Here is an 18,809-nt window from a genome sequence, read left to right on the forward strand (position 1 = left end):
GTTATATGACGTGTCTGAACATTTCAGGGCAGATAGATCTTGGTCTGATGAACATTTTTAACCATGTCAAATTTGCTCTAAACGTTTGTGTTTCAGAGATATAAGCCAAAATCTGTACATTACCCAATGTTCTATTTTTAGCTATGGCGGCCATCTTGGTTGATGACCGGGGTCATCGGGTACACCTATTTTAACAAGATTCTTTAAGAATGATACAGGTCAAGTTTGGTCTAATTTGGCTCAGTAGTTTATGAGGAGATAATTTTTGTAAAAGTTAACGGACGACATGCAATGACGACGGCGGACGACGGACGCCAAGTGATGAGAAAATCTGACTTAGGTGAGCTAAATACGGAAAATTTCTTATCTAACGACAAAATCAAAAAGTCATAACACATCAATCGAAAGCTCTATATGTTAAATTCAAAAACATATTTTTGACTTTAATAATGGCTACTTCGTCTTAAGTTCAAATAAACTCGTTGCAATTATTTCATGTCAAAACTATACCTTATCCTGACTTGTAACTCATATATATACCACATCTTCCTATATCTATTGGACTGAAAAATTCAGAATACCTTAAATTGCATATTAAAGCATACTGGTTCCGGGAAGTTTATATACTTCTTTATCATTTAAAAGAAACTTTCAACAAGGGTTCTGCGGTGATCCCAAGTCCCCAAGCTTTCATTAGATACCAAAACTATCCAAATATGTCACCCGTTGACAAAGATACAGTTATGCGTAGGATCTATTTTGTTTAAAATATGTACTACTTTCTTGTATGTTCCTTCCAACCGGACCTGAATTAATTAGTGGTTCTATGCCTTGAGTAGAAAATGGTGGATGATACATAATTTTATAGCTAGCCAAACCTCTCACTTGTATGAGTTGATAATAATACATAAGCAAAGATTTATACATTTTATTATGTTAACCCATTTCTATAGTTATAAAGAAAACCTAGGAAAATATAACAACTGCATTTTTCTCACACAAAAACATGTACATGACAGAAATGTTTTAGAAGTATATGCAAGACAGTATGTAGTAACGATATCATATTGACCAATCTTTCATTGTCAATGAAACCAGAGGGTTAAGAGACATTTAAAAAAATAAAAAATAAACCATGCCAAATAACAAACACACACACAGATTGATTTTTCCTTACAAAAAATATCAAACGAATGTAAAATTCAAGATATTTTAAATGTCATTAACACATAGATTTTTATGTGGTTTATATATGTATATAGTCAACAAAATTCACAATTAATACATAGAAAAGAAATAGAAAAGAGATACCAAAGGCACATTCAAAACTCATTAATTGAAAATAAATTAACGCCAAGACAAAAATATAAATACATATAAAAATTTATTTTATGTTATTGCATGTTAAATAATTATCTTTAAAAAAATAAAAATCTATAATATAGTTATATCATAACGAAGAACCTTTTAATTTTATGGCCACATGAAAAGACTGAACACACTTACAATATTTCTCATTATTGTAAGCTACCTTTTCAGAACATTTATATTGCAGATGATTATGTATTTTAATTATTTCAAACTCCGACTCCGACATATGGCAATTTAAAATCATCGATGTTGTAATAGAACATTGTAACAACGATTTTTTTTTTATGTGTACATGGATACAAAATGAGACATTCACTGGCTAAAACAAACATTGGTAATTTAAAATTATTCCAACAAAAGTTTCCACAGTTTACTGCTTTATATGCAAAAAGTATTCTTCTCTTACTAATTCGTGAAAATAAAAAAAAAAATATATTACTATGGCACTAACAATTGCAATAAAAATAATAAAATTAGATCTAAAAAAACATATAAAAAAAAATAAACTGTTATCACAGAGATATGTCTCGCCTTTTTGTATTTTTGATTATGCAAATGTTGAAATCAAAATAGAAATACTTTAACATCTTACACAAGTTATGCAAATATTCAAAGTCAATGAACCATGACTGAGTTACATGGCTAAACAATCTCCGTGTAAATGAGATGTGCCAATGCTAATACAACTGCATTAAAATAATATCAAATAATATTGACTTATCATAAGTCGTTCCCAAACCTAAATACAAACATTAACGTGTAAACTATGTGAAAGTTTCAAAGTCAATTAGCCATGAAGAGGGGGTGGGGCTATATAATCTCCATGAAAACGATACTTGCAAATGCCAATAAATTTGCATACCAAATAACATTGACTTAACATCAGCAGTTCATCTTAAACTGATCTAATCACTAATACATGTAAACTAGGATAGTTTCGGAGTCATTAGACTGTGACAGACGGGCGAGGCCAAATATTCTCCGTGGAAATGGAATTTGCAAATGCTTATACAACTGAATTCCAATTAACATTGGCCTACCACTAATGGTTCCCCTTGAACTGACCTAACTCGGACTCTCTAGTAACTTAACGTCCATTTGAAAGTGAAAGTCAAAAAGCAGAAATCGATAGGTCTCTGTAAAAACTGTTAAAATATGGAAAAAATAAAGGTTGGCAGGTAGGTGAAACTTACATAAACGAAGAGATAAATAAAAAATGAACAGATTGATGCCCAATTTATATAATTCCAAGGCTCTCAATTGGCACCAGAAGCGACGAAGCAGCGCATCTATTTTGGGTGGGCAAATATCCAATTTTTGATATGGGACGAGCTCTGACGTCCCACGGCCCCAGCTTGTCTGGCAAAACAGCCGTTGGACGTCAGAGTAATCTCGGACTAGTCCACAACACACTACATAGAAAACCAAACACCACAAAAAATAAGGGTTTACTTCAAGCACTCTGACAGTATAAGTAGATTCTGTGGAGATCAGATAATGACAAATTCAGACCATTTCATATATAGAAGCTGCCTGGTGTAACATAGTTATGATAACATTTTCTCATTTATATATCGAAAAAAAATATAAAAATTCAAGATTCTCAGAATAATAATAAAAAAAACACTATCCAACACTTTCCCTCTGTGTGAATAAGAAAAGAACTTGTATATTGCATAAAACATTACATAAATAAGATGGTTGGGGGAAATGTCTGCACCCTTATCAAACCTAAGAATTTGTAAGACCTGTCATTTTAAAAACCCATGCCCATTTACAAGGCATATCTTTGTATGATATAAATGGAATGTCAATATGTATTCCTCCAGAGGGATCAGCAGTCCATTTCATGTGTGTGTTATAACCAAGCATAGTAACATTTGTAATATCTCCAGTAATAGGCCCAGCTAACTGTAGCTTGTTATTATGTGGCCACTTTAAGGCAATAGCGTACACCGATGCTTGATCGTCAATGACACGCTTTGTGTACCTACAATAAACCACAACCAAGGCATTAAAATATTTATATTAAAATGTATGTTCATCAATTTTTGACACTTCTACTCAATTTTATTCAGGTAACATTTTTATTATTTTTATTATGAGGTGTAAAAAGTTATCAAAGGTACCAGGATTATACTTTAGTACGCCAGACGCGCGTCTTTCGTCTACATAAGACTCATCAGTGACGCTCATATAAAAATATTTAAAAGTTAGAAAAGAATAATTAATTGTTAAAGTGAAACAATATAATAGCAGCTTAACATCCAAATACTTATTCAAAACAAGAGAATGTGTCCCTGAACTTGCACTATCACATTTCCATGTTCACAAAACTGTGAAATCTTGGTTAAAAACCCTAATTCGTCATATATCGATAACTCACTTCCTGATTGTCAAACGCTTTTAGTTTCAAGTTGATGTGACCACAAACTATTCACAACCAAAACGTCAACATAATCACGGCTTATTATTTGAATTCAACTCTAGATTCATCATCAATACAAATGTATAAAATCTACCACGTTATGTGTACATTTGTACATACTGGGTATCCGTAAAGGTATATTTCATAATAATCGGATACAACAGTTCGGGAGTAAAAGTTGTGTTCTTAGCTTATTTAATTAATGTACATACCAACCTTACAGCTACAGCAGAGTCCGCGGGGGAAAGTAGACGAACAGTGAGTAAATAACTGTTTGTTACAAAAGAAAGTTTACTTTACCAAATCCGTATTTATTAAGCCCTAGGATCTTTTAGGAAGTGTTATAACCGCTAGGTCGTTGCCATTGCTGTAGGACGTTTTGTCTCAGGAGGTATCAACATCCCAGTAGTCGTCACTTTTATATTGATATGACATATCATTACTATACTCATTTACTGCAAATTAGCTGTGCATGTTGACTTTACCAAAGCTCCGAGGTATGTCTACTTTATGGCTTGTATTACCATAAAAGAGGGACGAAAGATACCAGAGGGACAGTCAAACTCACAAATCGAAAATAAACTGACAACGCCATGGGTAAAAATGAAAAATACCAACAGACAAACAAAAGTACACATGACACAACATATAAAACTAAAGAATAAGCAACACGAACCTCACCAAAAACTGGGGGTAATCGCAGGTGCTCCGGAAGGGTAAGAAGATCCTGCTCTAAATTTGACACCCGTCGTTTTGCTCATGTCATAACCGTATTTGACACAACTTTTCGGAATTTTTGGTTAAAATTCTTTTAAGTCCATTGTTTTGTTTGACCATCTTAACGGTTTGGTTCTAGCACGACGGTTTAGTCTGATGTAGGTGAAACGAGCTTCTTGTGTACCAAATTATAAGCCTGGTGTCGATATCTAAAATTAGTTATTACTTTTTGTTCATGATATTTTTTTCTAAAAGAAGAGGTTTACTTTGTTATAAAGTAGTTGTACTGCTTAAGATAGTGATTTGCATCTATTTTCCCAATCAGTGTTTATTTTCATTCAATTATATCAAGAATACTTTTATAAACGTAACATACCAAACATGTTGATTCACATGATCATTCTGGAAGTTCCATGGAACAGAAAAATAAATCGCTTCACCATTTACTTTCAACCATTCTCCCATCTGACTCAATCTTTCTAAATACACAGCAGAAATGGTGCCATCATGAGCTGGACCAATGTTTATCAAAATATTACCACCGCAACTGAAAAATGAAATATGTGAATTTTATATGGTTTTAAGAGTACCTTTATACGTATTTACTACCAAAAATGTCTTGCAGGGTATTTGTCAACGAAGCAGAATCTTTGTAAAACAGAAAACCCATTTATGTGTTGAGGACGAAAATCATTTCTTGTTGGCATGCTTATTTTATTCAGATTTAAGATATAAATGAAAAAGCTGGTGATATTTCAGAAACTTGTAATTTACACCGTTCTATGTTGCCAAAAATATATATTTTACCACAAAGAAAATTCGGTGTCGTCGAAGTTTATTCAAATCTGCAAAACTTTGCAACTGTTTCACATCACAAGCGACATGAGTTCACAGTCTTAATTTTTTCGATACCATAATAGTATTGATTGAGCGTGGATTTGCATTGCAGGTAATGAACAGGTATGTTACCTCGATTTGTATTTTCTAAATCGATTTATGGAAATTTAAACATCTGTAAACTGCTGTTGCCTTAATCTATAAAAAAATAACATAAAATGTCTCACAATATCACAATAAGTCAGAACTGAAGTAAATTTACTAACACGAATAAAAGTTAGTTACAATGTAACACACTTTAAACGTTAAACGTAAATAAATTTAGAGAAACCAATATATTTAAATATTACTGCTAGTTGCTGAAGAATACGAAGTACGAATGCATAATTTAAACGGAATAGCAGTAGTACATATTGGAAAGACGAAGACTTAATCAACGAAAATTTATCAATAACAAAAAGCTACACACAGAGTAAAATGTGGAGATGAATGTTTTACTTAACTACTATTACAAATTCACGATTTAACCGACCAAACGAATTTTTTCTACACTTTACACAATAATGTTCTACATTACAAACTGAAAGACAAATTGAAAGAGTTGGTATTGCTTTGTTTCATAAAAAAAGAATGGCCAACGTAGTTACCAGTATCTTGTCTTAGGGAGGGATACATCCTACTTTGTAAAGGATCATTCTGATTCAAACAAAAAATTCTCTGAAACTGATATTATCAAGATGCTTGATTTCTTGATTGACAACATATTTGTTACGTTTGGAGGACGTATTTATCAACAGACTGTCGGCATTACAATGGAAACAAATTGTGCCCCTCTTATTGCCGTTTTGTTTATTTATTATTATGAGGCTGACTTCATACAGGAACTTCTTAGGAAGAAAGATTAGAAGTCAGCAATATCCTTTAACTTTACTTTCCGCTATATAGATGGTGTTTCTCACTAATTTATATATAATACTAAAATCATCACGTAAAAACGGCGAATTAAAGAATACAACTTTATATATAACAAATATAGTACAAAGGTGTAGATTAAAAATTACACCACTCCAGGCCCTTTTGTTTTCCACGTAATTGATATTGCCAATAATTAAGAAGTTCCAGGTCGACTCCGATACCGATACCAATAGTATATTCACCTGTTACCTATTACCTTATATGTACGTTCCGCATCTGACAGGCGCACCACCAAACGGTGTATTTAGGATTATGCTATATACACGGGTCATAATCACAGGGTTGACACTACTAAATCTAATCATTGTCAAATTGTTACCTAATGTAGTATTTTAATCAGTAAGACTTTCTAAGATAACAATACGAATACTAAAAATCTGGACTAAAAATAAGGCGTATAGGTACAGTTTTCAATTTGTTAGCGGGCATGACGTAAAACAGCGAATCAAAGAATTCAACTTTATTTATTACTAATATAGGACAATGCTTTTGATTAAAAAATACTCCATTCCAGGACCTTTTGTTTTCCAAATAATTAATATTACCAATAATTGATAAGTTCCAGTTCGACGGGTTCAAACAGAAGGATTTGAAAGCAGAGAAAACTGTGTATCTTATAATCGGAATGACTTTATCAGATGAAAATACTAATATTAAAATAAGGCTTGCGCATAGTTATATATATACTTTTATTCAGTCACGGACCTGCGATATCACGGGTGTGTTCTAGTTAATTTAAATTTTGTGACTATGTTGAACGCATCTATCCCATCGAACTAGAGTTAAAAGACACAAGAGATACAGTTAAGTCGGCCTCATATCTTGACTTACATCTAGAAATTGACAATGAGGGTCGGTTGAAAACGAAACTTTACGACAAAAGAGATGATTTCAGCTTCCCAATTGTGAACTTTCCATTTCTAAGTAGCAACATTCCAGTTGTGCCTGCAAACGGAGTATATATCTCCCAACTGATACAATATTCCCGGTCCGGTATTTTCTATCATGATTTCCTTGATAGAGGGTTGCTGCTCACAAGGAAGCTATTAAACCAAGAGTTCCAAATGGTAAAGTTGAAATCATCCCTTCGTAAATTTTACGAGTTGGTTGACCGTTATGGAATAACCGTTTTGCAGATGATATCGGATATGTTCCTTTCGTCGTACCTACAATCCCTTCCCTTTTCATGAAGTGACCTACCAAATGAGACTATTTACCGGGTTTTTGATAACATGAGCAACACGACGGATCTGCTTACCATTCTGGAGCACATGAGATCACCCCCCGTTTTTGGCGGGGTTCGTGTTGCTCAGTCTTTAGTTTTCTATGTTGTGTCATGTGTATTATTGTTTGTCTTTTTCCATTTTAGCCATGGCGTTGTCAGTTTATTTTCGATCTATGAGTTTGACTGTACCTCTGGTATCTTTTGCCCCTCTTTTATGGCATCTTAACATTTCTGAATAAAAGTCATATCCATCATTACCTTATTGTTTCCACCATTGTCAGTAAAAGTTTTTCTATCGTTAGATAATCTTTAAGATTAGCCTCACGTCTGAATCCCCATGATTTTTTATCAATCGTCATACAATTTTCCCATTTTCTTTTTTGAAGTATACCTAAAAAAAGATCAAATCATAGAGTCTCATGTCACATAACCATTATCAAATAAGTTGAATAAAACGATCAAAGGTACCGCCAAAAAAAACCACCAAAAAACATCCGAGTTTTTGTTGTTCTCGATGTACAAACGTAAGATAACGATTTCTACAAGTTCACCAAAATCTGTTGTCGAACCGTAGCTCTCTGTTCATTTCTGGAGTCAAAGATTATTTTGGACCAAATTGTAACGTTGGAAAAAAAATCACACTCTTTTTAACAGAATAAACGATTACATTGTTTCTCAAACTGATATTTCATATGTATATACATATATAGCGTATCATTGTTGTCAAACAAAGGTTGGTGCTTTGAATTCGAATTATTAAAACGACAACTACATACATCCGCTACATCAAAACCAGGAAAGCGATTGGAATACCCCTTAATGACACGTACTAAAAGGGAAAAAAGAGATGAAAGATGCTAAAAGGACATTCAAAGTAAGAAGTCAGGGAAAAAATACCATGGCAGAACACTAAAAAGTAAAAACGATAAAAAGACAAACAACATAACACGAAACACAACATAGAAACCCAAGGAACAAACAACAATAAACTACCAAACAAAAAATCGGGGGTGATCTCATGTGACCCGGAAGAGTAAGCATATTATGTTCCACAGGTGGCACCTGTCGTGTTGTTTGTTTTATACATACCAAGTAATAAATTATGTCATATTCGAGGAATTAGGCGTTATGTACGTAGGGATCACAATGACAAGAAAACAAAATACGTTAAGAACTGAATTGTCAAGGACGAAGCATATGACAAACTAAATGTGAATTCGAAATATTTGACTCAACGACAAATATGAGAAGATGGCGAGAGATTATTCAAAGATAGAATGGGAAAAGAAAGGTCAGACAATTAGGGGCTACTGGTTAAAGTTAGGACGAATAAAAACTTTTAAAAGCAGAATGTGTTTCATGATTATAAAATAAGGAGTACGAAAAGTAAAGGGAAATAGATGTCTAAAACAGAAAGACCTGTTACGAGTTACGAGCTATAAACCTCAACAAAGGTTATAGGTCAAAATACGTTAACTTTTATATAAGATGCTGAAGAGAAATCAGGAGTTTAATGGTATATTAGGGAAATTATAGATGATGACTTACACGGCAATAGGTGTTAACAAGTTTAACAACGAAACAAGACATACTGATTCTGACAGAATGACAGTTTAATTCACTGCCATATGATGCCCAAATGATATTGCAACGAATTCTAAGGAACCTACTAAATTACACACCTTATCTCGCTTCTTTTGGAGTTAATGTCTATGTTTTGTATTGTCTTTCACCTTGATTTGTATCATCTTAATCGATTCATGAGATTGGAACATCGGTGTATTATTGTAGCTTTTATTTATGAAAGAACCAGCTTACAATAACCCTCAGCTGGTGCACAAGATTTTGTGCGAAATTTAAGAACTAAGTTTTAAATGGCATTCTTAATTAGAAAGACCTAAAATATAGCCAAATCCAAATCGATCTTAAAAAAAACATCGTAACAACTGCTAGACAAAAAAGAACTTTGAAAAAATTGAAGATATCAATAACATAAATCAGATTTAATATTAATGAAACTTGGAACTTAAGTTTTCTTGCTCAAGAATTTGTTCAATAGGAAGCTTTCTTTTCAGTCACATGTATTCAACATATAAGTGTTTTTGGCAAATATGACGCTTTAAAAAGATAATTTGAGACGCAATTCCGCCATAATGTCATACTTGCATACACATATTATTAGTTACATGGTGTGTTAGTGACCTAGTACGATATATATGGGTTTAAATTCGCTCGAATCCCCATATGGAATTTACTGACCCCATATATATCGTATTAGGTCACTAGCACACCGTGTAACGAATTTATCTTACCGACTATCTTCACATGTGGTATTTTGACAAGTGGCCTATCAAAGTGATCAAGTCTTCAATACTTAGTATTAAGATCCAACTTCCATTTGTCTATACAGAAAACAAATGCCAACAATATCGACTTGTTAGTTTAATTATGTTTTATGAACTTATTTTAACCTTTCATCATCAATTTCTTCGTCTGTTGAATCATTTTTGATTTTTTAATATACACAGGGCAAGAATATGAGTTCCCCTTTTTAAGATGAATTTATTTATACAACAAAAACATACATACACATTGTATTCTAATGGTGGGATCAATTAGTTTAACATAAAACTTGAACAGTCTTAAGAAACACTGCCTAAAAGCAACACTAAATTAAAAGAACAAAAGACCTCTGCCCGCATTTAATTGTATTTTTCCTACGCGTTTGAAGACTTTACCATACCTGGATTATATCTATCATTACACCCAAGAAATCCTCCATGTTTACATCTTACAGATTTTCCCCATCGATCATTGGTTACCACCGTGTCTTTTACAGGACTGAAATATAGAAAAAGAGTTACACTTTTAATAGTACCTTGTTTAAAATGATAAGAGCAGATGGTTATTATACGTCGGTGAGATAGGAACATCTTAAACAAGATAAATCTGCAGATCAACATATTGTAACAATATATGTGTCTAATATGAACTATTGTATGCTTTTTTTTTTGCAATTTTGTGCGATGCGTTTTGGACAAAAAACATGTTAAGAAACGCGGAATCAGTAACTTGTTAAACCAACTTATGACAGGAGTCAGAAATATAACAGTTGTTGTCCATTCATTTGATGTGTTTTAACTTTTGAGTTTGCCATTTGATTAGGGACTTTTCGTTTATAATTTTTCTCGGAGTTCAGTATTTTTGTTAAATTACCTTTTATGTCCAATAGTTTTAATTAAGCTCACCTGTCATTATAAAGCCATGCGATAAACTCAGTAGAATTCCAATAAGTATCTTCAGCTTCCCACTCGCCGTCAGACCAAATTATGTCAGGTTTATATACATTTACAAGTTCATATAACTCGGGCATTGTTTTTGCCTGAAATTAATAGCTTCATAATGATTCTATTCTAAAGTATCTATCTCAACATGCTGACTATCATAAATTGCTAAACTCGATAAATGAATTCATTCAAATCATGAGTCCGAAGCGCACATCTAAAATTATTTCTTAATGAACACTTAAAACTCAAATTTTTGAAAGCCAGTGATGTATAACGTAAGGAGCTATGTGACCAAAAGTAACATAAAAAGAAAAATAAAACAAATTCAACAATGTCAACTTTTCATGTGGTAGTTAAAATCTTTAGCCTATTCAGTTTATTAGTAATGTCTTAATCTATCAACGGGAATTTTGTCATAAATCATTTTAGAAGAGGAGCACTGACTACTGGGCTAATGATTCCATTTGCGACTAACATTCAACCACTGTCGTATCGATCCCGTGCTAGTAGTTAAAATTATATAAAAAAAAACTTACAAATTCCGAAGACGTTTTATGATGTTTACTCCATAAAAAACGCAGTTAGGCTATCAATTAATCAATCGAAGACTAGCATTAACTTTCCCTATTGTAGAATTGGTCGAGTTATGATTTACAAGTACGAAAAGCTTTGGTTGAGTAGGTTTTTGTTAGCTTTCTAGTAATCAAATTAACAATTGAATTAGGAACAAAATCGACAAAAGAGAAACTTGGCTCCCATGGTAAAGCCGACAATGAGCCGAAAATTTCGTACACAAAGTATACAAACAAGTTGCCAATCAAGATGTCGGTCTTGTTGATAACAACTTCTCAAAAAAATGTTGAGTATGCATTTTCTTACATACAGAAAGAGAAGACAAAGACTGTAAAGCATTTTTATGGTGTTAATTTCAGATAACATGCACCGCTTATATAAGTCTGCCCCAAATCAGGGCACTTCACAAGTGGTTGTCTATATTTATGTAAAACCTTGGTCAGATATATACTTAGATGTAATTTTATTCGTATCATTGAAACATAAACAGTCGTACTTACCCTTACAAAATCTTGAGTTTGAAAATTATTTCTTTTGTCTCTCAGGTAAAGTGGATGAAACCACTCATACAAAGAATGGTACAATCCGAATTTTAAATCCTTTTCACGTACTGCAGCACCAAGTTGACCTAGTAACCAGAATAAAGGATGAAATAGTGTTCGTATCAAGCAAAAGACAACAATTATTACAATCTGCCAACAAATAACCTATACGGTTGACTTTATCCGCTTACACCCAATTCATTTAGAACGCTGGTGTATAGTTGTCTCATTTGCATCATACCACATCTCTTACTAATCAATACCATCTTTTCGTATTGCTAACTTTTAACAATAGTATATAAAAATAAAAAAAATAAAAATATATTTTCATTTTTTACCAACAAGGTCTTTTTTTGGTCCAATAGCCAATGAGTTCCAGCTGTAGGAGTATGCAGATGGCCAATTAGTATACCCCTCATGATGCTTGGCCGTGAGTACTACATATCTATAAAATATAAGTTTATTACTTCGAATACAAGTTTAATGTTTCTTTTGATTTTACAGCAGTCTAACTATTTGTATTTTCCCCTCTTGTGCCCATGTCACTTTGTGTTGACCAATATTGAGTTAAAAATCGAGACTACCGTTTAGTTACAGTAGAATTTTTACGGATTCTAGAAAAATTACATTAATAACTGCATTCATACCATTGTGGTTGAATATGTTTTGTCCCGCCTGCGGCGCATGTTGTTGATATTAGACATAACATGAAATGTACTCTCAAATTGAGTCTTGGAGGATTTTATATTTTTAATCAATAAACAAGATGATTTGTATAAATAGATGCCATGTTGCAACCAAGTCCTTCTAAATTTACTCTAAATTTATATAAGCACTGTAAAAACAATTATCTTATGTAGTACAATTTTATGAAATGTGGAAATATAAATTGTCTTACTTGGCGCCTGAGTTTTTAAAAACATCCGCCCATTCAGTAGCATTGAAAAATTCTGCTGTAAAATCTGGTGCGAAATCGGCATAAGTGTAATTAGATCTGTAATTCTTCTTCATAAACGCTTTGGTTTCTATCTTGTGTGTTGCTTCCTTTCCTTTCCAACTCCACCAAAACCATTCTGAACCAAAACTGGGCACCGAAAATAAACCCCAGTGAATAAATATTCCTATTTTAGCTTCATCAAACCATTTTGGTAAAGGCCTTTTGTCGAGTGCTTCCCAATTAGGTGAGTATCTATTGCTGTCTATAGATGAACTTTCAGTAGGTTCATTTTGCTGTGGTAAAACTTCTTGGATTATATTTTTAACATGCTGTTTAATTTCAAGGGGATTATCGATGACATTTTGCAAATGCTGTTTGATGTCAAATTGCTTCTTTTTTGTATTATCTACTACTTCAAAAGGATTATCATACTCATAGCCATCCGATAATTCTGAACTTTTTGCCGATGTTAAATATCTAAACAGGAAAAAGACAATAATTAAACATGAAACTAGTCCTAAACACTTAACAGTAAAATCTCTTTGTCTACGGTTCATTTTATGCATTACACAAGAAACTTATATGATCAGAATGTCACCCTAATTGTGGTATTGCACATCAAACAAATCGAACCTGTGTTTTACCGACCGGTCGATCTTTCCTCAAAATTTACCTGACGCCATTCCATCGCTACCAGGTAAGTTTATCATGGTTCAAGAAATGTGTGCATTCGTTGTTTACAACGGTTATTTCCCTTCATATTCATCTACAACACAAAATCAGTATAGCATGTGATGTGTACAAGTTATGATTTTGTACAAATTAACATTTGTACAAAAAAATGTTCAAATCATTATTTGTACTTTGACTTTGTACAAATTGTGCTTGTACAAATTACAAATACAATTTGTACTAAATTTATTTAATAAAAAAATCACTTATACATTTTGTAAATTGTACAATAATTTATAGTATCGATTTTTTTTTATAAATACATATTGATACTCAATACATAATTTTCAATCAATAACCACATAATAAACATTATTTTCAAAATACAAAAATGGTTCAGCATCATTTGTTTTAGCATTTAAGTGAACATGATTATGGAATCGGGAATTGCACAAGATCATTTGCTTTGGACATATACATTAAGGAGCGCCCCTTTTTCATCTACATGAAAGAAACCCCTAACCACCATTTTTGAAAGATTTTTTACTGCTTCATTTAGCGAAATTTAAAGTTAAAAGAATCGTTGATGCGAATAAAGATGTGTCTTTAATAGCTTCAATTTGATTTCTCCACAAATATTCTGTTAAAATTCCTACAGCTGTTCCAATGTGGTACACAAACTCTCGAGATTCAATATTTACATCTAAGTTATTTTGAGGATCAGTTGGGGCAATTTAATACTGAGGAATTGATATAATAACATTATCCCCAACAGCAAGTTCGGGTAATTTCAGTTTATTGTTCTTGTTCGGATATTCAGCGTGGATCTGTTGGTAAGACAGTGCACGCTTACTAACATGTATGATAAGTGTTTCAACATCAGTTTCAACATCAGTATCACCAGCCCAGTAGTCAATACTTCGGTGTTGACATGAATATCAATAATGTGGTAATTTTTATTAATTTCCTGCTTACAAAACTTTGAATTTATAAATTCTTATCCCAGGCATAGACTACCTTAGCCGTATTTGACACAAGTTTTTGGAATTTTGGATCCTCAATGCTCTTCAACTTTGTACTTGTTTGGCTTTATAAATTTTGATATGAGCGTCACTGATGAGTCTTATGTAGACGAAACGCGCGTCTGGCGTACTAAATTATAATCCTGGTATCTTTGATAATTATCATCCTTATTGTCACTAGGGCCAATTTTTATGGTCCCGCCACTTAGTGGTCGGGGACATATAGTTTTACCCTTGTCCGAAATTCCGGTATTACGTCTTTCCGTCATTCCGCCATTCTGTCATTCCGAAATTCCGTCATTCCGTCATTCCGCAACAAACCATTATACGCAGTTTTTTTCTTAACCGCCTCAGATAGTGGCCTGATCTATGGAATGTAAGTTCTCCATGATGAGTTACAGATCAAGTTTACGTTTTGTTCCGCTCCGCTGATTTTTGCCACTATTTGCCACTAATTTTAAATTTTTGAAATACTTAGGCTTTTCTACCTCAGGCATAGATAACCTTAACTGTATTTGGCAAAACTTTTAGGAATTTTGGTCCTCAATGCTCTTCAACTTCGTACTTTATTTGGCCTTTTTAACTTTTTTGGATTCGAGCGTCTCTGATGAGTCTTTTGTAAACGAAACGAGCGTCTGGCGTATTGAAAAAATTTGCTCCTGGTATCTATGATGAGTTTATTTACTACCACTGGGTCGATGCCATTGGTGGTGGAGATTTATTTCCCCGAGGGTATCACCAGCCCAGTAGTCAGCACTTGTGCTGACATGAATTATCATTGATATGGTTATATTTATAAATTTACTGTTCACAAAATTTTGAATTCTTGAAATACTAAGGCTTTTCTACCTCAAGCATAGATAACTTTAGCTGTATTTGGCAAAACTTTTAGGAATTTTGGTTCTCAATGCTCTTCAACTTCATACTTTATTTGGCCTTTTTAACTGTTTTGGATTCGAGCGTCACTGATGAGTCTTTTGTAGACGAAACGCTCGTCTTGCGTATTTACAAAATTAAGCCCCGGTATCTATGATGAGTTTATTTACTACCCCTGGGTCGATGCCACTGCTGGTGGAGATTTATTTCCCCGAGGGTATCACCAGCCCAGTAGTCAGCACTTGTGCTGACATGAATTATCATTGATATTGTTATATTTATAAATTTACTGTTCACAAAGTTTTGAATTTTTGATATACTAAGGCTTTTCTACCTCAAGCATAGATAACCTTAGCTGTATTTGGCAAAACTTTTAGGAATTTTGGTCCTCAATGCTCTTCAACCTCGTACTTTATTTGGCCTTTTTAACTTTTTTGGATTCGAGCGTCACTGATGAGTCTTTTGTAGACGAAACGCGCGTCTGGCGTATTTACAAAATTTAGTCCTGGTATCTATGATGAGTTAATTTACTACCACTGGGTCGATGCAACTGCTGGTGAAGATTTATTTCCCCGAGGGTATCACCAGCGCAGTAGTCAGCACTTGTGCTGACATGAATTATCATTGATATGGTTATATTTATAAATTAACTGTTCACAAAAATTTTAAATTTTTGAAATACTAAGGCTTTTCTACCTCAGGCTTAGATAACCTAAGCTGTATTTGGCAAAACCTTTAGGAATTTTGGTCCTCAATGCTCTTCAACTTCGTACTTTATTTGGCCTTTTCAACTTTTTTGGATTCGAGCGTCACTGATGAGTCTTTTGTAGACGAAACGCGTGTCTGGCGTATTTACAAAATTTAGTCCTGGTATCTATGATGAGTTTATTTACAGGCTTAAGACTTTGAAAAATTCCACAATAAACCATTATACACAGTTTTTTTCTAAAACGCTTCAGATATTGGCCTGATCTATGGAATGTAAGTTCTCCATGATGAGTTACAGATCCAATCACATCCCCCCCACTCTACTGTTGGCTTATTTTGCCACATAAGCAGTTACATAAGGTAATTATTTTGTACTTTCTGTTTGTGTGTCGCATGTTATGTTTGTGTGATGCATGTTTTCAATGTATATGTGTTTGTGTTAGGCATGTCATGTATATGTGACGCATGTTTTCAATGTTTATGCCACCAAGTAAAATTTGAGGATATGTGTAATTGTAACTTGGAATTCAGTATTCAGTAATTATTAATTGATGTAATAAGCAATACTGCTGATGATTTCTTTACATCCATTTTGTCCCTTTCTAAAGTACCCTCAAGTTTTACTTAATGTGATACTTGGTAAATCAAAAATCCCAAGTCTAAATGATAGAAAATTAGATAATTGAATTGTAATTTATGTAGCAAAATGAAGACCAAATAATTAATACTTTAGAGCTAATAATCATTCACCTCTGCTTTGATTTCATTATTGCCAAGTGTCACATTGCATGGTTATGTCTTTTTATGAAGAAATATTTACACTTCATAAGGTGATCCTCCACAGTGGTGGTGGCGGTAACAATTACTCGCAGTGTCTACTATCAAATCATAATTTCATTCACTTTGTACAGCTTTTTTATTGCTTGCATGTGTATGCACATATATATAATATTAACTCTGTAAAGCATTATGCTGCCTGGCTTCTTTCTGCCATTAGAGCTTGTAGCATGTGAGTAGATGGCTAAAATAACTATGCACTTATTTGTTGTCTTTGTATTCATGTCAATATTGTAAATTCAACGTAGTAAGTTTGCATCAAAAATGATGTCCTGGTAAACCTATTTGGCGAATTCTGTAAATAAACTCATCAAAGATACCAGGACTAAATTTTGTATATACGCCAGACGCGCGTTTCGTCTACAAAAGACTCATCAGTGACGCTCCAATCAAAAAAAGTTAAAAAGGTCAAATAAAGTACTGTTCATTACATTCAGTCCTTCACCTTATTTTGTTTACTCTGTCACACTTACTTAAAGACAATTATTACTACACAATGTATGTCATATCAAAAGATTGATTGATTGTTTATAAGGTTTTTCATCAAACCAGTTGATATATTATAGCTACCTTTTTTCCTAATGAAGGTCAGTGGGTTTCTCCAGGCACTTTGGCTTCATCCACCAATAAAAACTGACCGCCACGAAATAGCCGAAATGCGGTGCTTAAAAGTGGCGTTAAAACAAAAAGGAGGGATTATAGCTACTAGTTGACATATTATAGAGACAAGTTGATATATTATAGCTGTCAGTTTGAATTCTGGCTGCATTCACATTAAGTAAAAGTTACCAATATTTGAATTGATCCTATGACAAAACATAATTGATAAATTATTTAATTGATAAATTATTTTTGAGCATCAACACTTGTCTCAAATGTTCAGTGATAAGTTACTTATCATTCTTATCTTATCATAAAAGGATCTAACATTTCACTAAAAGTATTGATATCAAACTTGTTTTTTTTTCTTTTGGAATGTTGCCTTCATTTGAAGCATTGATACAGCCTGGTACACAGTTGGCAACTATGTTTATCTTTGTGGTGTGGGATATTTGTAATGTAGATTTTATTTGCAAGTAAAAATGCAACAACACCTGACTGAATTGGATTCAATGAGAGAAGGGCTGATGGCAGAATCATGTCAATTAAAAGGTGCACTGTCAACTTTGACCACAAAGATGGCCCCAGCACAAGCTGTACCTGTTAACAAAACTGTGGATGAGCTAATCGAAACAACTTTACAGATGAAGTTTCCATTGCAGCAGTGTTTGCAAGAGGTCACAAAAACTGACAGCAAAACAAGAGAAATTGAGTTTAAATTGAAAAATACAGAAATACAAAGAAACCGGCAAACAGATGGCAGACGTGAAAAAACAAAATTTCACATTAAAAAGAAGACTAGATGCGTATGAGTCGGAGGCAGATTTTACTGATGACTCTTTTGTATTTTCTTCACAAGAGGCTGTTTCCATTGACAAAATTCCAAAAGTTGAGCAAGAGATTCTTACAATTGATAATACTCCTGGAACATCTGATAATACTCCTGGAACAATTGATAATACTCCTGGAACATTTGATAATACTCCTGGAACATCTGATAATACTTCTGGAACATCTGATAATACTCCTGGAACATCTAAGGATTATATGTGAAGATAATCAATAGACACAAACCTAAACAATGTCTTTTTTTTTTTTTTTTTTTTTAAAGTTTTACATTTGTATATCTTAAAGACACGAAAGAAGTGACTGAACATTACTGACTAATCATAACATTAACATTTTTCATTGTGATTTAAGTA

At 33.2% G+C, this 18,809-nt stretch overlaps 1 protein-coding gene across 1 annotated transcript; it reads right to left on the reverse strand.

Annotated features, from left to right (window-relative positions):
- Positions 1–912: 912 nt before the first annotated feature.
- LOC139496894 (alpha-L-fucosidase-like) lies at positions 913–13,633 on the reverse strand. Its single transcript, XM_071285123.1, has 8 exons — positions 12,854–13,633; positions 12,294–12,400; positions 11,914–12,041; positions 10,802–10,935; positions 10,297–10,394; positions 7,812–7,944; positions 4,893–5,063; positions 913–3,361 (listed from the first exon to the last, which is right to left on the reverse strand). The coding sequence occupies exons 1-8, from the start codon at positions 13,456–13,458 to the stop codon at positions 3,103–3,105; spliced, it is 1,635 nt and encodes a 544-aa protein (XP_071141224.1). The 5' UTR covers positions 13,459–13,633; the 3' UTR covers positions 913–3,102.
- Between the last annotated feature and the right edge of the window lie 5,176 nt (positions 13,634–18,809).

The sequence above is a fragment of the Mytilus edulis genome, chromosome 1 (assembly GCF_963676685.1).
Source record: "Mytilus edulis chromosome 1, xbMytEdul2.2, whole genome shotgun sequence".
Classification (NCBI taxonomy): domain Eukaryota; kingdom Metazoa; phylum Mollusca; class Bivalvia; order Mytilida; family Mytilidae; genus Mytilus; species Mytilus edulis.